Below are 19,099 nucleotides of genomic sequence, written 5' to 3'. Positions count from 1 at the left end.
CCAAGGGGGCAACACCAGTGCAGTATAGCTTCTGCTTTCAGCAACAATTGTCTGTTTCATATAGACCACTTTCAGTCTTCAGTTGCCTAAATATCCAGACTTTGTAATAAATAAGATCACAGGGTTTATGAATACAGTATATCAGTCAACATGAGTTCGCTCATTGATAGCTCTGTGTGATAATGTCAGCTGACAGGGTTTGCTAATGTTTGCACTTGTCGTTTGGCTTAGTTAGCAAGGTGCATCTGCAATCACTGCAACATGCATTTCCACTGCATTAAACGTCGTGCCTTAAAACAATATATACATTCGAAAGTGCAGCTGGATGAGGAATAGAAACCAAACTTGAACCTATAGGCTGGAGTCGAGGGGAGTTCACTCCGTTTCGGAGGCAGGCTCAAGGGGACATTAGAGGAACTGCAGTTTTTGGTTAGGCTTCTTTTTTTAACCCCATATTCACTGTTCTTGGGTTGGATAGACTGGTTGGTCTAACCAGTCAGGAGCCAGTGATGTAGTTCAACATGAGGCAATAACCAGCCTGCATAGCCCGTGTTGATCTAACACAGGTTTGGTGCAATCTTGGAGATTTTGTTTTCTTGCTCTTGCAAAAGAAACATGACATCACCTTTCTTAACATTAAAATAAAACTTGGCTTTGCATACTCAAATTTAGCACCGTGCTAAATATTGGCCAATGGATTCTACTGGATCTAAGAGTTTTATGTTGGTTTTTTTGTGTTTGTTTTTTAAGGAGTTGTACAGTCATGAAGCAAAGGTTGAGTTCTTACATGAAACCACACAAATAACCTCTGAATCCAGGATATTATTTAAAGGTGCAGTCTCAGAAACTTAGAATTAAACCTTTAAGAATACAAAGGAGCAGGCACTGCTTTGTAGAGCCACCATGTTGACTTGCCATCTTGATTTACATCCCTCCACCTCCCTCCACTAAGATAAGGATCATACCTATTTTTTTATCAGCCCTTCACCAAGTAAGTGAAAGGAAATTTGAAAACTGCAAAAACTGCAATAATTCTGTTATTAATGCTTGTAGTTTTGCATTTTGGCTGTTATGAGAAGCAGACTAAATCATGCATTTAAATGGAGGTAGGAAGATGTTTTACTTTGCAGTGACAGAGCATTTTAGAACCTCTTTCTTTCTTTAATGTGCCATGTTGAAACAGGATGTTAAGAAGGAACGTGGCACCGCGAATGTTTATTTAATATGTCGCAATATCTGTAATGAAAATACTTGTAATTTGAGATGAGCGGTAGACCTCTCCTCTTTAATGTCAGTCTTCCTCTTTTGACTGTCACGCCTGGCGTTGCATGGTTCTGTCACCGCTGCTTAAACTGTCATTTATGGAGGTGGGGGGGGGATCTCAGTCTCCGTGGAACACAGCGTTTCTCCCAAAGGAGCTGGTGTCTGTTTGTGGTTGGTGATATGTTTGATTTGCCTTCTGTCTGCCTGTCTATCTTTGTCATTCTGGAAATTCTCCATATGTGCCAGATGATTGATGGCGTCGTCTAAATGTGGAAAACTGCAGAGAGAATTGTTACATATGTTGCAGAAAAGTGGCTAAAATTTTTCAGTGAGCCTCTGAGCAGCTGATTTTCTCATATTCTGTAATGTAAAAAGCCAAGAATGCCCCACGTGTGCTAAAATAGTCATGTACAAGCTGACTACTTAGCATTTGTCTGGACTCTTATTAGTCAGCAGTGTCTTAACCTCCCAAGTGTTCCTGTCGGTTTTCACTAAACAACAGCAAATGTCTGTCAATCCCTGTGTCCACACGACCGGACGCTCGACATTTGCCCAGGCAAGCAGGCAAAATAGACCTCCGCCCCTTTAACTGCAGTCGAGTCCCTGGGCAAAGTCGGCAGAGTTCACCTGGACTCTGATTCACAACAACACAGTCTGGACTGAGGAATGTAAACGAGGCAGGCGGTGAATCTCAGAAGAGTCTGCAGCACACAGACTGGCCTGAAGATGCTCTCAGACTGTTACTCATCCATGCCAGGAGCTGTTGTGTGTTTGTGTTTTGATTAACGTTTTTGACCTTTTCCCAGTTTGTCTCAAACCCCTTTTAGAAAATACAAAATACCCAATACATTAAGTAATATGACCGTAAATGCTCTAGCAATGTTAAAAGATAAGATTGATGTTTATTTTTTAATTAGCGTTTAATCAGCATTTATTTATTTATATTTGTTCTAATCTCTGTGTTTGTTTTTGTTTGCACGAAGCACCTCGCGTCTGCAACAGCAGCAGTTTCATGACTGAAGGCAACTACTTTGTTTGTTATTTGCGGCGTCAGTCAAGCAACAGGCAGAAAGTTAAACACGAGGCACGCCGAATGGCTGCTCGCTCGTTTGGGTTCTGAAGTGCAAACTCGTAGAGGAACGAGAAAGAAAGTACAGATAGACACAAGTCAGGAGGAAATGAAACATAGTACAATAAACTGAAGTATACTGTAAACAAATGAAGTGTGAGGGTAACTAAAGCTACACTGTGTTCAAATGGATTCAGAAAATACGAATAAATGATGATATGACATAAAAAAATGTGTACAAAAAAATGAATTCTACACAACAACTTAGGTTACTTTTAATAAACAAATCAGTACTTACCATTATATGTTACATTGTTTTTAATCATTTAAATTTTTATTTAATATATTGAACAGTTATTGTTTTTGTTTAATATTGATTTCGGCAGCTTTGGTCCTCCGTACATACAGTATGTTACATAATTACAGGTCACATTGTGCTGACTTGCACAATATTATTGCACAGTAGACGGGAAATAGTTTTCTTTATGAACATAATACTAATTTAGGGCAGTATTGTGGCTCGGTGTCAGAGTGGTTAGCACTGTTGACGGATAGCAAGAAGGTCCTGGGTTTGAATCCGATCTGATGGGCTTGGGTTCTCTGCGAGTGCTCTGGCTTCCTTTCACAGTCCAAACACACGCAGTCAGTCGGGTGATTATTATAAAAGCATAAATGAGCCGACACACCTCTCAGAGTCCACGCTTTGTAAGCTTTGCCTGTAGACTCTATGCTCTCGTCACAGCATCCATCAAACACGTATCTTACTGTCGCTCTGCTAAGACACGCATTGTTTACTTGCTCGCACAGAAAGCTGTTGTGTAGTGGATGGGGATCACAGGGCTGGAGGGCAGAAGCGGAGAGTAAAAAAGTTAAAGTTCAATGAATGTTTTTCTGAAGTTTTCTTATGTTTTTTGCTTGATGCTCAATAGTAACCAGTCATCCTCCTCTGGTTAAAAGATGTAGTTTTGTTGTTTTGTATTTATGTGTCTAGCTTTGTTGATTTTTACGTCCTGTTTGGTGTCTTCGTGGGGAGTTTTTGATGCTGCACACAGCAAACTTCAGAAACTCAGGATGTATCTATATTTGAAATTCCAGCCTGAGGGCTGTCATATGTATGCTTACTGCTATTGAAGGTAACCGTGATAGTTGTTTTGGTTCTGATATTGACTCTCTCTACATCTGCCTTTATTCCTATTTTGAGCTAAATTCATTTGCCAAGAAGAGACAAGACGCACCTTACTGATAACATTTTTCTTTTTTTCTTTTTTTTTGGTTGGTTGTTTTTTTTTCCAAAGAGTCTTTGTTTAAACTTCTTTTAAACGGGTACAGAAATTCTAATATTGTGACAGCCCCTCCAAAAATTAGATATAGGGTTAGCCTAAGGGGTTTGGGGTTGGAGAAGTATTATTTCAGTCCACCCCTGCTCCTTTATTACCTTTCTATTAGATCAAGTAGAACAGAATTCAGTGAAGTAATAACAAGCCCTTTTGTAATTTTTGCTGCCATTGTAACAAAGCTGCTGGTTTGGTGACAGCACAATATCTGATATCCTTTTTCTTTGATTCGTTGTCCTTTAAAAACCGCGATAACTGGGCACGTAAATCCTAACCTCTTGGAAAATGATGTAAATTCAGTGCACATGCCGCGTGCCAGTAGATCAAACTAATTAGTCATTATGAAGGCCCTCTTTCTCTCCAAATAAACTGCCCACCTCTCCATAACTCATTGCCTATCTGTTTACAATTGGTATTCCTGTCAGTGAGTAATGTGCTGACATAACATCATGTTTCATGTTGACTTGCAGTCTTTCTGTATTGAAGATTAACTTTAGATCAGGCTTGTTTCTGCAGTGCTGCCCTGGTTGCCACACCTAACAGTGATGCTGCGGTGAAATTACTTAACCTGGTGATCTATATGTCTGTCTGGGGTCAGAGTTTTATTTTGTGATTTGATTGTACTTTTCATTTGACTTCAGTAAAGGAGCAAAAGCACTTTAACGACAGGTTAAGATGCAAGATACTGAGGCAACACTGAGGACTGTGTAATTCACACAATATGATGTACTTAAAACTAGAAATGATCTCAAATGTTGGTAGTATGAAATGTAGGGCGACCGTGGCTCAGGCAAGCGCATCTGTAACCGGAAGGTCGCCGGTTCGATCCCCAGGCTCTCTGTCCTGGTTGTTGTGTCCTTGGGCAAGACACTTTACCCTACCGCCTACTGGTGTTGGCAGAGGGGCCGATGGCGCGATATGGCAGCCTCGCTTCTGTCAGTCTGCCCCAGGGCAGCTGTGGCTACAACTGTAGCTGCCTCCACCAGTGTGTGAATGAATAGAGATTGACAGACCACGTGACATTCGCGCATTGCATGCCGGGAACTCGTGGCAAAACAATCCAAGTACCGCATCAAATGCAAGCATTTGCAGCACCGCAAAACGTTCATTCTCCGGTTCCAATAAATTCTTGCTTTTTCTTTGCCCCCCAAAAAGGTATGTACAAAACGAAGGAGAACAATGCCGGTCCGTACAAAGACAGACTTGATGAAAAGTCAAAGAAAAGATACGAGGAAAAAAATCAAAGGAGTGAAAGGGTCAGACCCTTACGAGCACACAGAGGGACAAAATACGTTAGCGTGCTGCCCAACTTTCACCACGCTCATATTTATAATTATACGGTTCTTGGAGTGAGTGCATACACTCGTGAAGTTTAGTAACTTCAGGTCACTGCAACAAGCCCAGGTACAGTTTACCGACGGATGGGTACAGGACCTTGAAATGCACCGTGTAGAACGAAAGACCATCGTACCGTATCATAAGTTTACCAGTCTCACAAATCGTCTTCATAAATACACATTCGTTAACCGTTTATTAATAGGACCTTTGAGCTCAACGGTAATTAATTAGTAGTGGAAATAATTTCTGGTACGCATACAGAAATGTAGCAGTGACAATAATATTGTATGCTGTAATCGTACTGGGCAATTAGTGATACAAAACAACTGTTTTATCCTGTGAATAAAAGTATATGTTTTTGTCAATGTACCATAATAACAGAAGCGAAACGCAATATTGTGTCAGGACAATTCACTATTTATGCACAATAAACAAAGGAGCATAGCGCGACAATTTCTGTTCAGCGCCAGACTTGCTTGTAACCTATATCACCAATTATGTTATAAAAATGACGCATTAACTACAACAAAACACTGACCTTTGTGTAAATGCTTGGAGCAGACTAACCTGTGAGCTGGAGTGTTCTGGGACGTTATATTTGGTCTTTGAATGGCTGCAATCCAGTCGCCTCTTTGTTACTTCGGAAACATGGCTCGAACAATTTCTCTTCAACGACGTAATCCGATAACAACCGATCTCTTTACCCGTCGGCTTCCCGTGGCTGTCATGCGACCGGCTATTGCAGTTAATAATACAACAGCTTCTTGCCATTTTTGTGTTTCTTTTTATCGCTGTGTAACTGATTTCAATTGAAAGCCTGCGTGCGCTAGTACCTCTTGCCACGAGTTCCCAGAATTCTTTGCGGTTTTACCCCTGATGACGTCACATTTTCAATCTCTATAGTGGAATTGTAAAGTGCTTTGGGTGCCTTGAAAAGCGCTATATAAATGCAATCCATTATTATTATTATTAGAGATATTTGTGGTTGGTCTGTTAATTCTTTGGTGTAACAATGCTTCTTGACAATAAGTCTTATAATGTTGGAAAGCCATTCATATCTGTTTTAACGGTGTCACATTTAAAATGGGTTGAGCAGGAAAGTTGAGTATGTGAGTTACGCTCATACATCCTTTTCTTCAACTAGCATTGCCACAAGTCAGCCAGTGTGGTTGTGTTGGCAGCAGAATAAGACGATTGGCAAGGGCAGAGAAGATTTGGCTAGTTTTTCATGGATGCAGCGCACATACTCTCAACTCTGCTGCTCAACCCACAAATACATGTTCTTTAGAAATAAACAAGCTTTTCAATGGTATAAGATTCATTGCCAAAAAACATTGTTACAGCAAGGTAAAGACCCTACAATAATACAGAGAAAAGCCAACAATCACATGACCCCCCCTATGAGCAAGCATAGTGCTTGCACAAATGCAGAGTGGTGTATAAACAGATGGTGAGTGAAAAAGGTTAGTGGAGAAGGAACACTCAATGCCTTCTATGCCTATTGCAGTGTAACTAACGCAGGATTCGGCGTTACCTGATCCAGCCCTAACTACAACAGCCGTAACAGAGGAGGGGCCTGGAAGTTGAAGGCTCTGCCTCCCATTATACTTTTCCTAGGAACTACAAGTAAACCTGCAGTCTGAGAACAAAGTGCTCTATTAGGGCGATATGGTCCTATGAGGTCTTTCAGATAAGCCTGATTATTCAGGACCTTATATGTGAGTAGAAGGAGATATGTGTAAATTGGACTCTGGATTAAACAGGGAGCTGATGAAAAGAAGCCAATATGGGGCAAAAAAAGCTCTCTCTCTCATTTTAATCCCTGCTTTGATGGTGTTGATGGAGCAGTTTCCAGTTAACAGTTTGTTCACTGCTCAAAACATCCTCTAAACAATCTAAAGTCATCAATCAAGTGAGCGAGTGAGTGGATAACTGAAGTCGTAGTTATACTGTAAACCTGTTTTCTGTGTACGTTTCACATCCCTGCGCTGAGAGGAAACAAAGAGCGTAGTTGTGAGCACGACGAGGGGAGCGAGCAGACAACATGGAAACTTGGATTTCTTTTTTTTTTCTTCTCCCATGCGAAGCGAACGAGCAGCAGACAGCTGACATTGGCAGCTCACGCGCCGAGTCGTCGAGTGGGAGGAAAAGGAGAAGGAGGCTAGATAGGTGGGCGCACAGTGAAGGCAGCGAGGTGAGGCGGAGAGGTGGTGGTAGGGGGGAGGAGGGGGCGGTCGGGTGAGGAAGCACGATGAGGGTCAAAAGGAGAGGAGATGGGTCGTTCTGCCTTTGAAAGAGGAAGGCAGCAGAGGAGGGTGGGGGTGGCTTTATTGTCTCCAGAGACAAAGAGCACCACTTTTTTTTTTTCTTTTTTGGTGCATGACCCTCCCCACACCACCACTGCCACACACACACATTCATACAGATATATATACACACTCCACCCAAATTCCTTGCGTCACCCTTCCAACCACCCCACCCCTTCTTGCTCTCTCCGGGCTGGGTGGACTTTGAACAGTGTGGCTGCCACATTCCTGCACAAAGAGGAGGAGGAGGAGGAGAAGGGGGGGCGCTTTGAGATCTAACAATTAATCGACCTGGCCTGATTTCATTGAAGGTGCATTAAAAATCAAAATCATACATATATAAAGTTCTCTGTGTCCAGTCTGGTGGCGTTTAGGTAGCATCTGGTCTCTTGTAAAGCTTTGTTTTTCTTTTTAGGCCATGAAACTAACACATCAGATAACAAGAAACTGCAATAATCTCCTTTTATACAATGACTTTTCTGATGTGGCGGTGTGACGAGGCCATCCTCCCTTTACATATTAGCTGATGAGGACATGAATTTACACTTCCAGAGCCAAACGAGCAGCTGGAAATGTCTTGAGAGTGGTTAACTCTCCGTAATCAAGAATTCAAAAGCAGGACCTTCGGTTTAAAATCTAAACGTCTTCCTTCCTTTTGTGAGAATTTCGAACAGCTTGCCAATCCTCGAGGACGCGCGCCGAAGCTTTCCGATAGCTCTGGGAAATTTGTCTTTCACTTAATTGCTAATTAGCATTGTCTGTGAGTTCAGCTTTTTTTTCTTCCCATTAACAGCTGTTCACATCATCTTCCTCCTGCTGTGACATTGTAAAAGGTTGTTGAAACTGAAAGTAAAAGACAACCACTGGAAGATGCTTCTTTTAATAGAAACTGGAGGCTAAAACAGGCATTTTGAGAAAGATGGAGAAAACAAGCAGACATGCAGAGGAATCCAGCGTGGGGTTTGGCCTCAGATTTGATCCATTTTGCAGCCATGCAGACCACACCTAATCCTACACACACACTTGGAGCAAGCCTTTGTCTTGCTAAGTTGCTGGAAACCAGACATTGCTGTTAAGAAGTTATTAACCCCCTGCTGTTCTATTCTCTCCGTTTCCACCCCCTACCCCCAACTTCTTTTTTTTCCTCCTCCCTCTCAATTCCATGGCCCCACAATTTTCCTTCATCTGTTTCTACCACTCTATGTCCTTCTATTCACTCTTTACACCCATCTTCCTTTCATCCTTTCCTCCCCGCAGTTCGGATCAAGCCAGGTTCAACATCTCCAGTGGAATATCAAAGTGAAAGCGATGCAGAGAGCGGTACAGAGTCTGGATCGGCTTCCATCAGCGCCCAGAGCCTTGATGCGGGGTGAGTCTTCGATGCAGATGGACGCATCAAGCACAATGTATTTAGCCACACCTGTAAAATCTTACGTGCAATCAATAAATATAAAAAAAATGAAAGATGCATTCATGAAATGTTGAATGCAGGTCTTCAGACACAGTCACCCTGGTGCCCCATTATTTGGAAATGCTCAGAGCCCAGTATGAACGATTATATTTTCTAGATCTAAGGTTTCATAAGCTGATAACCATAACAATGAGCAATTAAGGATACAAAACTAGATATCAGCAGCAATTAAAATGTGATGCATTGACAGGAAAGTGGAGATAGCTCAGGGATCCTGACAGTACGCTTAAGAGTGCAGCCAACATTTTGTCTTTAACAATAAGCCAGTCAAAGCCCTGAGTTCTCCTCTAGCGAGTGGAGAGCTTGTACTTGAGAAAGGAAGTAGAGCATATTGAAATGTTATTGAATGGCCATAGTTTCAGTTCAGAACAGGAAATGGTTATCTCGCATGTTAAAGTCCAGTGGGTTTCTTTTTTTGACCCCTCCGTCCACCCCAACCTCCTTCCTGCACGGTCTCTTCGCCTCTTCATCACGTTGCTTGTGCAAGTTATAAGTTGCATAATAAATAAGGTTTATTGTGGTTTCACACCTTTATCAAGTGACAGAAAACCTGGTATGCAGACTGTTGCAGACCCAGTTCTTTATTGTGAAGTGCCACTAGGGGGCAGTGTCAGATGTTTGGTACAAGGAGAAGTATTTTAGATTTGTGCTCTCGATGGTTCTTTTCTGTAGCCTGACGCTGCGATGAAAGTAGAAGTCATAACAGACAAAGAAGTTCTTTGTAGTGAATTGTGAAGCTAGATTGTTGGCTCCGTGCAGGTGACTCTCCATAGCCTCTCTTTGCATAGACATAGGGTCCCTCAAATGGGCAGCAACATAGGTCTTTAAAACCTGCATAAGTCTTGATCTCCTGGTGGCAAGTTGAAGTACTGCAGCAGAAAAAAATTGTGACAGAAAAGCACTTTTTGGAGACGCCAACTGTAAATCAGATGTCTGCAAAACTGTCGGAAAGGCATAAATCCATGTGTAATGACTGCTGATAATAGGACTCGGCAGGGTCAGCAAGAGGGACTCTAATGCACAGCAGGGTTTATGGGAAATTCTTTCTCTGTGTGGGGGTCACCTCCCTCGCCTGCAGGCTCCTGACTAATTACATTACTGCAGCACTGCCATGACTGGATGCTTATATAACCTTATATAACCCTCTGTACAGCAGAACACACTGGAGACGCCCAGACTGTAACACAGGAAGACAAGTGGGCGCATGTGTGCGTCGCGAGCGCTCTATAGACATAAATTAGGACATTTAGCCCTCCAGAGGAAAGCGCGGACACGTGAAAGATTGTTTTATATCGCAGGGTAAAGGGTGGTGTGCCGCTGGAGACTGTGTTTATTAGAGAATCAGGACGTAGCTCCGGCCACACCCAGTGGGCGAGGCTGCCTGACTAACTGAAATTCAGGGTGTGGGCGTTGACAGTTTGCTCAGCGCCCTTATCTAGTGTGTGTGTGTGTGTGTGTGTGAGAGAGTGTGTGTGGGTGTGAGAGAGAGAAAGTGTGTTTCAGAGTACAAAAGTAGTCTGGTTGGATGTGTCTGTGTGTGTGCGTGTGTGTGTTGTGTGTGTTTTCTGTGTGTGTGTGTGTGTGTGTGTGTGTGTGTGTGTGTGTGTGTGTGTGTGTGTGTGTTGCAGGGCAGGGCTGTCCCAGAGCAGGGGCATAAACAAGCTTATGTAATGCAGTTCACCGTCACACCTCCTTGTAAAGAGGGACATCAGCGGTGTTATTTTTTTAGTCTTTTTGTTTCCAATCAAATGTATTTAAAGTTTGACTGCCTGTAAATATGAATATGATAATTCACACAGCTGATTCTTGGAAAACTGAAGCATCATTTAAGAGGAAGAAGTCAAAGGTAGAAAAAGGGCGACAAAGAGGAGTGCTGATGGGTTAATTTTGAGTTTATCTCATGGGTTTAAGGAAAGAAGGGAGTAAAAAATAAGTTTAAAGGTGAAACGATTCAAGACAAATGGAGGGAAGGGGAGGAATATCGAAATGGAGCTGTGTGACTTTCTGATGCCCCCTGGTGGCTAAATCGGTGTTAAGTTCTCCTGAACATGATGAGAGAAGAAGAAGCGTTTCTCAACAGAATCGTCCTTTTCCTCTTTCGGTGTCTCAGGTCGGTTATGGACTTGGAGCCCGTCGATCCAGATTCGCCAGACATCAAGAGGCGGCGGATCCACATGTGCGACTACGAAGGCTGCAAAAAAGTTTACACCAAGAGCTCCCACCTCAAAGCCCACAGGAGGATACACACAGGTGAGCTCGGCCCTAGAAACGCATCACAACAACGCCACAAAAAAATCAGTGCAGTCCAGGTGTTCTTTGAAAGGAGCAGTTCATCTCCAGGTGAAGACCAGAATCATTATTTACAGATTACTGCAGGGTGATCTTTAAGGATTAAAATGGCCCCTTTAGAGAATTTAATGTAACCTCCGGTGGCTCAACATTTGTCAGTGCACAGTTCACGTCTTATCTGCTCTCAGCAGACAGTAGTTTTCCCTAATCTGAAGGAGATTAGGGAAAAAGTGCCCAATGGTATTTTTTTTCAGACAGGTTTCCTGAGGTAAGACACTGTTAAGGTGTGTGTAGGAATGGTAAGCAGGATTTGGCTGTTTGAAGCTCCTGTGTTGAATATTATCTTAATTTTATTCTACAATCATACAGTGATTGACATGATTAGGTAGAGTAATTGTAGTAAATAACCTGTAGTAAATAAATTGTTTGCTCAATTTCGTCCACCATCGTCCTGACCCTCCTCTTCCTTCTTTAACCTCCTTCCCTGCCTCCTTCCTGCTAACTCCTCTCCTCGTCTCTTCCAGGAGAGAAGCCCTACCACTGTACCTGGGAAGGCTGCACCTGGCGCTTCGCCCGCTCCGACGAGCTGACCCGACACTTTCGCAAGCACACCGGAATCAAACCCTTCCGCTGCACCGAATGCGACCGCTCCTTCTCCCGGTCTGACCACCTCTCCCTGCACCGCCGCCGCCACGTGATGATGTGAACTCTGACTTCCTTCCTTCCTCTCCCCTGACGCCCCCAGCTCCCTATCAAACTGACCTCTGACCCTTTGATTTCTCAAAAGCCCCTCACAGCACATCTTGTACCAGTGCCCCCACACCTCACACGATACTTCCTGTTTCCTCTCTGCTCTCCTGCGGGATTTTAAACCCACCTTGCAAATAGAAAAAAAAGGACTTTACCTTCTCCTCCTCTTCCTCCTCATCTTCATCTCACAGTCATAGGACAATTGTGTCTGTGTGTTTGTTCGGTGGTGGCAGCAGGATGTTTTTTGCTGCGTGTGTGTGTGTCTGTCATCATTACCGTCCAGCCCAAAGCAGTCCTCTCTACCATCCTCCGACTCAGTCACACAAGATGTTGCCTCCTCAGAAAGAGAAAGGATGGACTGAAGGACATCCAGCAGCAGGGACTTTCATGCTTCCATCCATCTATTACATGCATCAGTCCATCCAAAAGGCAAAGAGGAAGAGGAGGGCTCACACAGATGTCACTTCAGCTGCTCTTTTCTTGATTTACAGTTTTTATTTTGTTCATATCCTGAGTTTGGAATCTACGTGACTCCAAAATTTATTTTCTTGGAAGCTAAAGAGACTTCCGAGGATGCCGCTTCCCGCCACTGCTTTTCCAGGAAAAGTTGTTTTTGAGAACTTTGAGTTTCGTTCCACCCCAGTTATATTTGCCTGAGGCAAATGTGATCTTACTGAGTGACCTTTTGATCAAATAATCAAATAACAGGTAAATAAATATAAAATACAGCATTACGCAAAAATGCTCCAGGTATCATTATAGCTCCTTAAATATTAAGTAGCTGTGACTTGGATGACGGTAAACTGCTTACAATTGCTGAATATTTGGACTGTCTTCGGATTTCAAAGTGGAGCGTAGAGAAGTGCAGTTCCTTGAGTTCTTTAGTTCCTGGTTCTGTTTGTAAAAGTAAAAGAACCAAAACTCATTTATCATAAATTCAGATGAGGTATTTACTTAACTGTGCATATCGGTGTGTGTGTGTGCGTGCGTGCGCTTATTTCATTGACAGCAGCTGAAGTGACGTCAGATGCATCAGCATGTCTGAGGCTAAAACACTGCGCCCCACCCTCCCATCGCCATTCGCCTCCTTCTGCCCTAAACCCCCGCCACCTCCCCCGGTACAGGGAGCTACAAGACTGTGAATTTAATAAAACTTCATTTGTTTTCATTGTATCGATCACGTGGTTGTTATCGCCCCGCCCCCTTCCCCGTCGCACACACCTTTCCGATTCCTCTTGAATAACAGTATTTGCTTTGTTTGCGCCGTCGTCGCTGTTGTTTTATCAGAAAAACACAAAAAAAGGCCTTTAGTCCTGTCTACATTTTTTCTTTTCTTTTTTGGTGTTCTAAACAAAATGTTGTTCTTTTGTTTTTTATTTAAAAAGAAAAAAAACTTTCAGATCTTTTTTTTGTCGTTGTTTTCTGAGGCTGTGAAAAAGACAGAGGAGACACAAATAGATTGAGAATACAAGTAAAACTCTCATGCAGGGAATAGGGGAGCTTTTCTGAGTGTGCGTGTGTGCGTGTCCGTGAGTTAGTGTGCATGTTTTGAGACAAACACATAATCAAGAATTTAAGATTTTTATGAGTGCGTTGTTCCGGGCACTTGTTGTTCTTTTACCTCTTGCCCGTCGAGCCTTAATAACCGAAGTCAATCTGTAAGGGCAAAACTAGAACGGCCGACAGACGACGACTGGCCACAGCGTTCGCTTTAGTTCAGTTGTTTAGTTTTTGAAGTTTAAATTGAAGGTGTTATGTGTGGAATTTGTTTCCGTATTTGGTGAGAAAAGTTTTTTAGGCTGAAAAAAACATGCTTGCTGATTTTCAAGCCTTTTAAAATAGAAATTTTAACATTTATTTTAACAGTGTCACCAAAGTGAGTTGAACCTAAAGCATTTCAAAGTTTTAACAAATCAGATGGTTTGAGAATTTCCAGCTTTTGCTCATCAGACTCTGTCGAGACTGTTCTTTTTTAATATAATTAAATGGTTTTGTAACCTTGCATCGTTATGAGAGGAAGAAGACTGATAACGGAGTGGTGAAGGTCGTCTGTCGGTGGTTCTGGGAGAAATCGGGCGTCTCGTAGGGCTGTCGGGGTCCAGGCGCCTGGGGTTTAAACCACGGGGAAACTTAAGCGCTCTCCTCACTAGCATTTCTACCAGGGTGGGGGTCAATTCACTCCGGTTTGTTTTTAATGGCAATAGAATCTCAGTTAAAAGCCTCGAGTAGATACTAACAGATGAATCGTGTCTCGAATTGGGTTCTTTTTGGAGCAGAATCGACCCCCGCCTCACCCTGGTTCCTTACCCACAGTGTCCATGTCTTAAGTGGGCTGGTTTTCAGCTCCCGATCCGGGCTGAACTTGATTATGCAACATAACGCAGACGCAGCTCCAAGCGCTGTTCTGATCTCAGTCCTTGAGCACTAGCTGGTAGTTGGGTTCCTGATAAGCAGCTCACGTAGGGTTGTTGCAGGAACCTTAAGAGGAAGGTCAGGTTTGTGTAGAGGCCTGCGCTGTTGATCACTACTCTGTGTTGGTATATAAGACTTAAGGTGTGGAAACACATCCATAATTTCAAACAGACTTGGTAATGAGCGAGTGGGGAGCTGGGGTTGTGATGGACGGAGCAGGCTTTTCTCATCCTGGCTCGTCTCTTTTCAAGCAACAACCCCCCCCCCAATAAAAAACGGCCACACACATTTTGCTTTGAATTCGTTCTCGCCATTTACAGTCGTCTTTGTCATCATTTCAGAAGCTAGTAAGTGAGAGCAAAATGTTTTACATCTTGACTTTTCACATTGCGATAAATGAGATGGACATGCAGGCTTGCTGTGAGCTGAGCGCATGCCGTGAAGAGGGCAGATTTGTTGCGTGGTCTCCGCGCTGCGAAACCGAAGAGAATCCGTCTTAGCCGAGTCACTGAATATGGTTTAAAAATGAGGGAATCTGTTCCTGTCTTCCCATTTCCCATCAGGAGAAGCATTACTTAGAATTCAGTCACTCGCTTGGAAGGATTTTAGTGGTTTATTTGTTATGTTTTTGCAGCGCAGAGCAATGCAATGTTCCCATTTCTCTTAACATCCCCTGCTTCAAGTAAAAAAACAAAAAAAGAAGTTACTAAGCACATCTTTCTAGAAGAGTATATGCATTTGATTGCAATTTTCTTTCTTTTGTAAACTGTTGATAAAGACATTAAGGACAATGACAAATAATTAAGAGAAATCCGTGTACATAAATGTATATAATCAAAGTGCAGAGTAAATGTAACGGGTGAATTTCTATTTTTAACACTGACTAGATAATGTGAAAAATCTTTTTTTTTCTCTCTTCTTCCTCTGTTGGTTTGATGAAATGTGTTTTTCATCATGTGTATTTTTTTTTTCAATCTAATACATTTGTTTCGTAGTTTCTTAAAAAAAGAACAATTATATGGTCCCACTTGTGTTGTGCACATTTGTGTTGCATGGAGAGTAGCCTTCTTGTTTTCTTATAGTGACGTTGGTGAGCATGTCAAGTGCGTGTGAGACCGTTGAGATGCCCCAGCAGGGGTGGGGGTGGGAAACGACCCCCTACTCAACTAACTAGGGATTCATTATAACAACCGAGCTTAATGTCCCAGTACTGGACCTGGTTTTAAATGTCAAGTTAAATGTGAGATTCAGTTGGTTTGGGTCAGACCCATTTTTTCCTCCTTCAGCTTCAGGTGTGTTCTGCTCAGATAAGTTAACAGGAAGTAAGAGGAAGTCCCCAGATTTACAGTAGCCAGTTTAAATGTGTTGATATGTTTCTCCTTTTTAAAATCGATGTTGAAATCCAAGCAGCAAAAACATTATTCATGTTAGATCAGTCAAGTGCTGCACTGAATAAAAGGTTCTTTTAAAGATACCTAATTGAAGTACAAAAACAAAACACAGAGCCACTGATTCACTTGTTATCGGACCAGATGTCGTATACCTTATCTGTTTCTGGGGCTTCCTGGCTCCACGTCGTTACAGTTGAGGTGCGTGGACGTTTCTTTGTGGTGCTAACAGGAAATGGGGTTCTGGTTTTTCCAGCACATTCAGTTTTATCTCTCCATCGGCCTCGTGTCTGTTTCGGAGATTGCTTTCGATTTTTTTGTTGTATGTGAATGGAATTGTTGATCTTTCCTCGACCACACACACTAACTGCTCGGCACTGACCTCGTTTATCGTTTAAATGTCATCTTTATGACTAATTAGTGGACGAGGTCAGGAATGAATGAACGTTTAGTAGAAATCCAGCGAAATCTCAAGACCTCCAAATACAGCTTCTTGTCTCCTTTTAGCACCACGAATGAAACCTTCCCTCTCACATATCTCAAATATATCGTAACAGAGGCAGAAGTCCCAAAGATTAATGCATTAAAAAGTACCCCTGAATGCTAAGCCCCTTTATTTCTGGGAATGTTAACCCCACAGAGCACATGTGCTCTGTGTCATTTAGTATCTGCTATAGGCCCTTTTGCTTTACAAGCACACTGATCAGCTCAGTTGGTATATTTGCACACCGAGACAAACTCACACACGCACTGAAACCTCTGGAGACACACCGACGATGGTCGGTTAAACATCCGAGCCTGTTGACGACACCCTGGGCAGGATATTTTCGCTGGTGTCGGAGCTTTGGCAGGGAGACTGATGCATGTGTACATTTATCTCCTGCTTCTTGTTGGTTTGTGCAAGCTTGTTTTTCCTCAGTATTCCTCTTTTTTTCCCGTTTCCTCCCCTTTTTGTTCTTGTATAAAAGCAGGATTGTGAAAAAAAGAACCATAAAGACAGAGTTTTATCCCTGCTGAAACCGTAACGGGATCGAGTTTGTGTCTGAGGGTGACGTCACGTCTGTGCGCGAGTGCCTCGACTCACCACGAATCACATCTTCTGCAAATCTGGAACTTTTAGGTATTTTCTATTGAATGCAGTAACTTATGGGCCAGTACTATATTTACTCAGTGCAATGCAGTTATCATTATAATAATACAATTATTAATAATATTTTTCTTTTTTGTATTTGTACAGAACAAATGTGTAAAGATCAGTGAGGAAAACGTGAGCTTTTTGATACTGTGACTCATGGTGTTTAAAAGTCAGTTTCTCCCTGTACAGTTGTGATTATTTTCCCCTCCCTTTCTTCTTCTTTTATAGAATAAAACATGTTTTTGGTGCAATTTAATACCCTGTGTCTGTGTTGTTTCTTATACTTTGGTTCTTAAGTGTCATTTGCTATTAAATCGAAATGTAAGCAGTGTGTTTGTAAATTGCTGTGGCAATGAAAACAGAAAAATGGCAGAAAAGGTCGTATTTGTAACTGGCATTTTCAGAAAAAAGATTTCCCACATTTATATTCCAGACCTGCTGCTTTTACCAATATCTATAGTATATGTACGTCAGACACTTTCTTAAGTACACCTTGCTAGGGTTGCTCTGTCTTTTGCCTCGAGAAGTTCTCTGTGGCACAGATTCAACGATGCCCTGGAAACTGTCCTCTGGGATTTTGGTCCATATTGCACATCCATAATGTGAATCTTCCATTCCACTACATCATGGATGTGCTCTATTTGATTAAGATCTTGAGACTGTGGAGGCCTTTGAGTAGAGTGAACTTATTATGTCCAAGAGGATAACACACTTTGGTCATAAAGGGATGGACATGGTGAGCAACAACACTCAGGTAGATTCCGGTTATTAAATGATGCTCAATTGGTACTAAAGGGCCTACAGTGTGCCAGTAATATATCCCCCACATATTTACATCACCAGCTGTAGCTCAAACCATTGGTACAAGGCTGGATGGATCTATACTTACATGTTTATGCCAAATTATAAAACCACCATGTGAAAGTCTAAGGAGAAATCCAGAATGTTCAGACCAGGCGATTTTCTGTTGTCCAGTTTTGGTGAAGTTGTGTGAATTTTAGCCTCTAACACTAGTGGGATGAAAATTTTGAACAATTTCAGGCAAGTCACAAAGTCAAGCTCAGCCATTATCTGCAGATTCATATCAGCTACAAATCTCGTATAGCGAGCTCTATCCAAGGGGTCTTTAGATTGAGGGGGGGAAAAAAAGCTTGCATGGGTGTTACATGTGCAAAAGTGTAACTCGATTTTTGTTGTAATATGTGACTATCTGAAACACACGCCAGACATAATAGAAGGAAATGATAAGCTTGCATACGATTCCAAATCGGCAATGTAGATCTGATTCTCAGTCTTCATCCGAGCTGTGCTCCTAATAACAGTGATAACAATGGCACAGAATTCTTCATAAACCCATATAAAGTCTGCCATATTATATTTTGTGATTTTTATTTTACAGTCAGTCTCTCTTGAGATATTACATTTTAGGTAATGAAGCATCTTTTCTATCCATGATGTTGCAGGCTATCACACAAAGACAGATGATCATTGACCGTCTCATCACACCTAGAGCCAATTTAGAACCACCAATCATCATCACCCTCAGCTGGATATGTGGTTAAGAGTGTTTGAGAGAAAAAAAAATAGCATGCAAACTTTTTATTGAATGCAAATTAGATAACGACACTAAATGCTGGCAGCTCATGACGATACGTCCACCTGACAGGTGGAACAGAGCACCAGCTCGAACACGTCTCCACAGCCTGCACGCTTTTTTCCAGTTTTAACTGATTGATTTGTATGCAGTGCATAGATCCACACCCACTCACACACTATTTAAGGACACTTCAACCAGCATTTGAATAGAGAGTTAAACATGAGATGTGAGGATGCACCAGTGGGACCTAGAGCTCACGGTTGTTCCAAAACTGGTTCCACTGGGAATTCTGTGTGTAAAGAAAATGTGATAACCGCTACATTATAGAAACACAGGTAATGCTTTGCTTTACATAAACTGGACAGTGACAGTGAAAATGCGGTGAGGTTAATGCTACTGCTTACAAAGACATGATACACTCACTGAGAAGGAAGATTAATCTCAGCTGATACACTTGCAAATTGATGTGTGCACCACAAGGGGGCGTAGTGAAACAGCGAATAAACTCAGGCGCACCTAGTATCTCAGTTACATCTGCACTTGTAAACGTTAGCCGACCTCATCTCAAACAAAGTTATCAACTTGGAATAACAGACCAGAGAACGACACTGAGCTAGAACTAGGTTAATAAATAAAAACTTCCCAGCATGAAGTGCATGTACTAAGTCATAAAAACCTCCTTGTGTGTGTGTGTGTGTGTGTGTGTGTGTGTGTGTGTGTGTGTGTGTGTGTGTGTGTGTGTGTGTG

The 19,099-nt window shown here is 42.2% G+C and overlaps 1 protein-coding gene across 4 annotated transcripts in view; it reads left to right on the top strand.

Moving 5' to 3' along the window:
- The window catches only part of klf8 (Kruppel-like factor 8), an 87,239-nt gene extending 70,228 nt beyond the window's left edge, over positions 1 to 17,011 (top strand). For all 4 annotated transcript variants that reach the window (XM_005915997.3, XM_005915996.2, XM_005915998.3 and 1 more), the window contains 3 exons: positions 8,568 to 8,679; positions 10,892 to 11,031; positions 11,595 to 17,011. In XM_005915997.3, coding sequence (XP_005916059.1) covers positions 8,568 to 8,679; positions 10,892 to 11,031; positions 11,595 to 11,776 — 434 coding nt within the window. In that variant the 3' untranslated portion in view covers positions 11,777 to 17,011. The remainder of the gene's footprint in view (positions 1 to 8,567; positions 8,680 to 10,891; positions 11,032 to 11,594) is intronic.
- The last annotated feature ends 2,088 nt before the right edge of the window (positions 17,012 to 19,099 follow it).

This window comes from Haplochromis burtoni, unplaced genomic scaffold (genome assembly GCF_018398535.1).
Source record: "Haplochromis burtoni strain Fernald_Lab_line unplaced genomic scaffold, NCSU_Asbu1 Contig_17, whole genome shotgun sequence".
Lineage (NCBI taxonomy): Eukaryota > Metazoa > Chordata > Actinopteri > Cichliformes > Cichlidae > Haplochromis > Haplochromis burtoni.
This window is presented reverse-complemented; position numbering and strand designations above follow the sequence as displayed.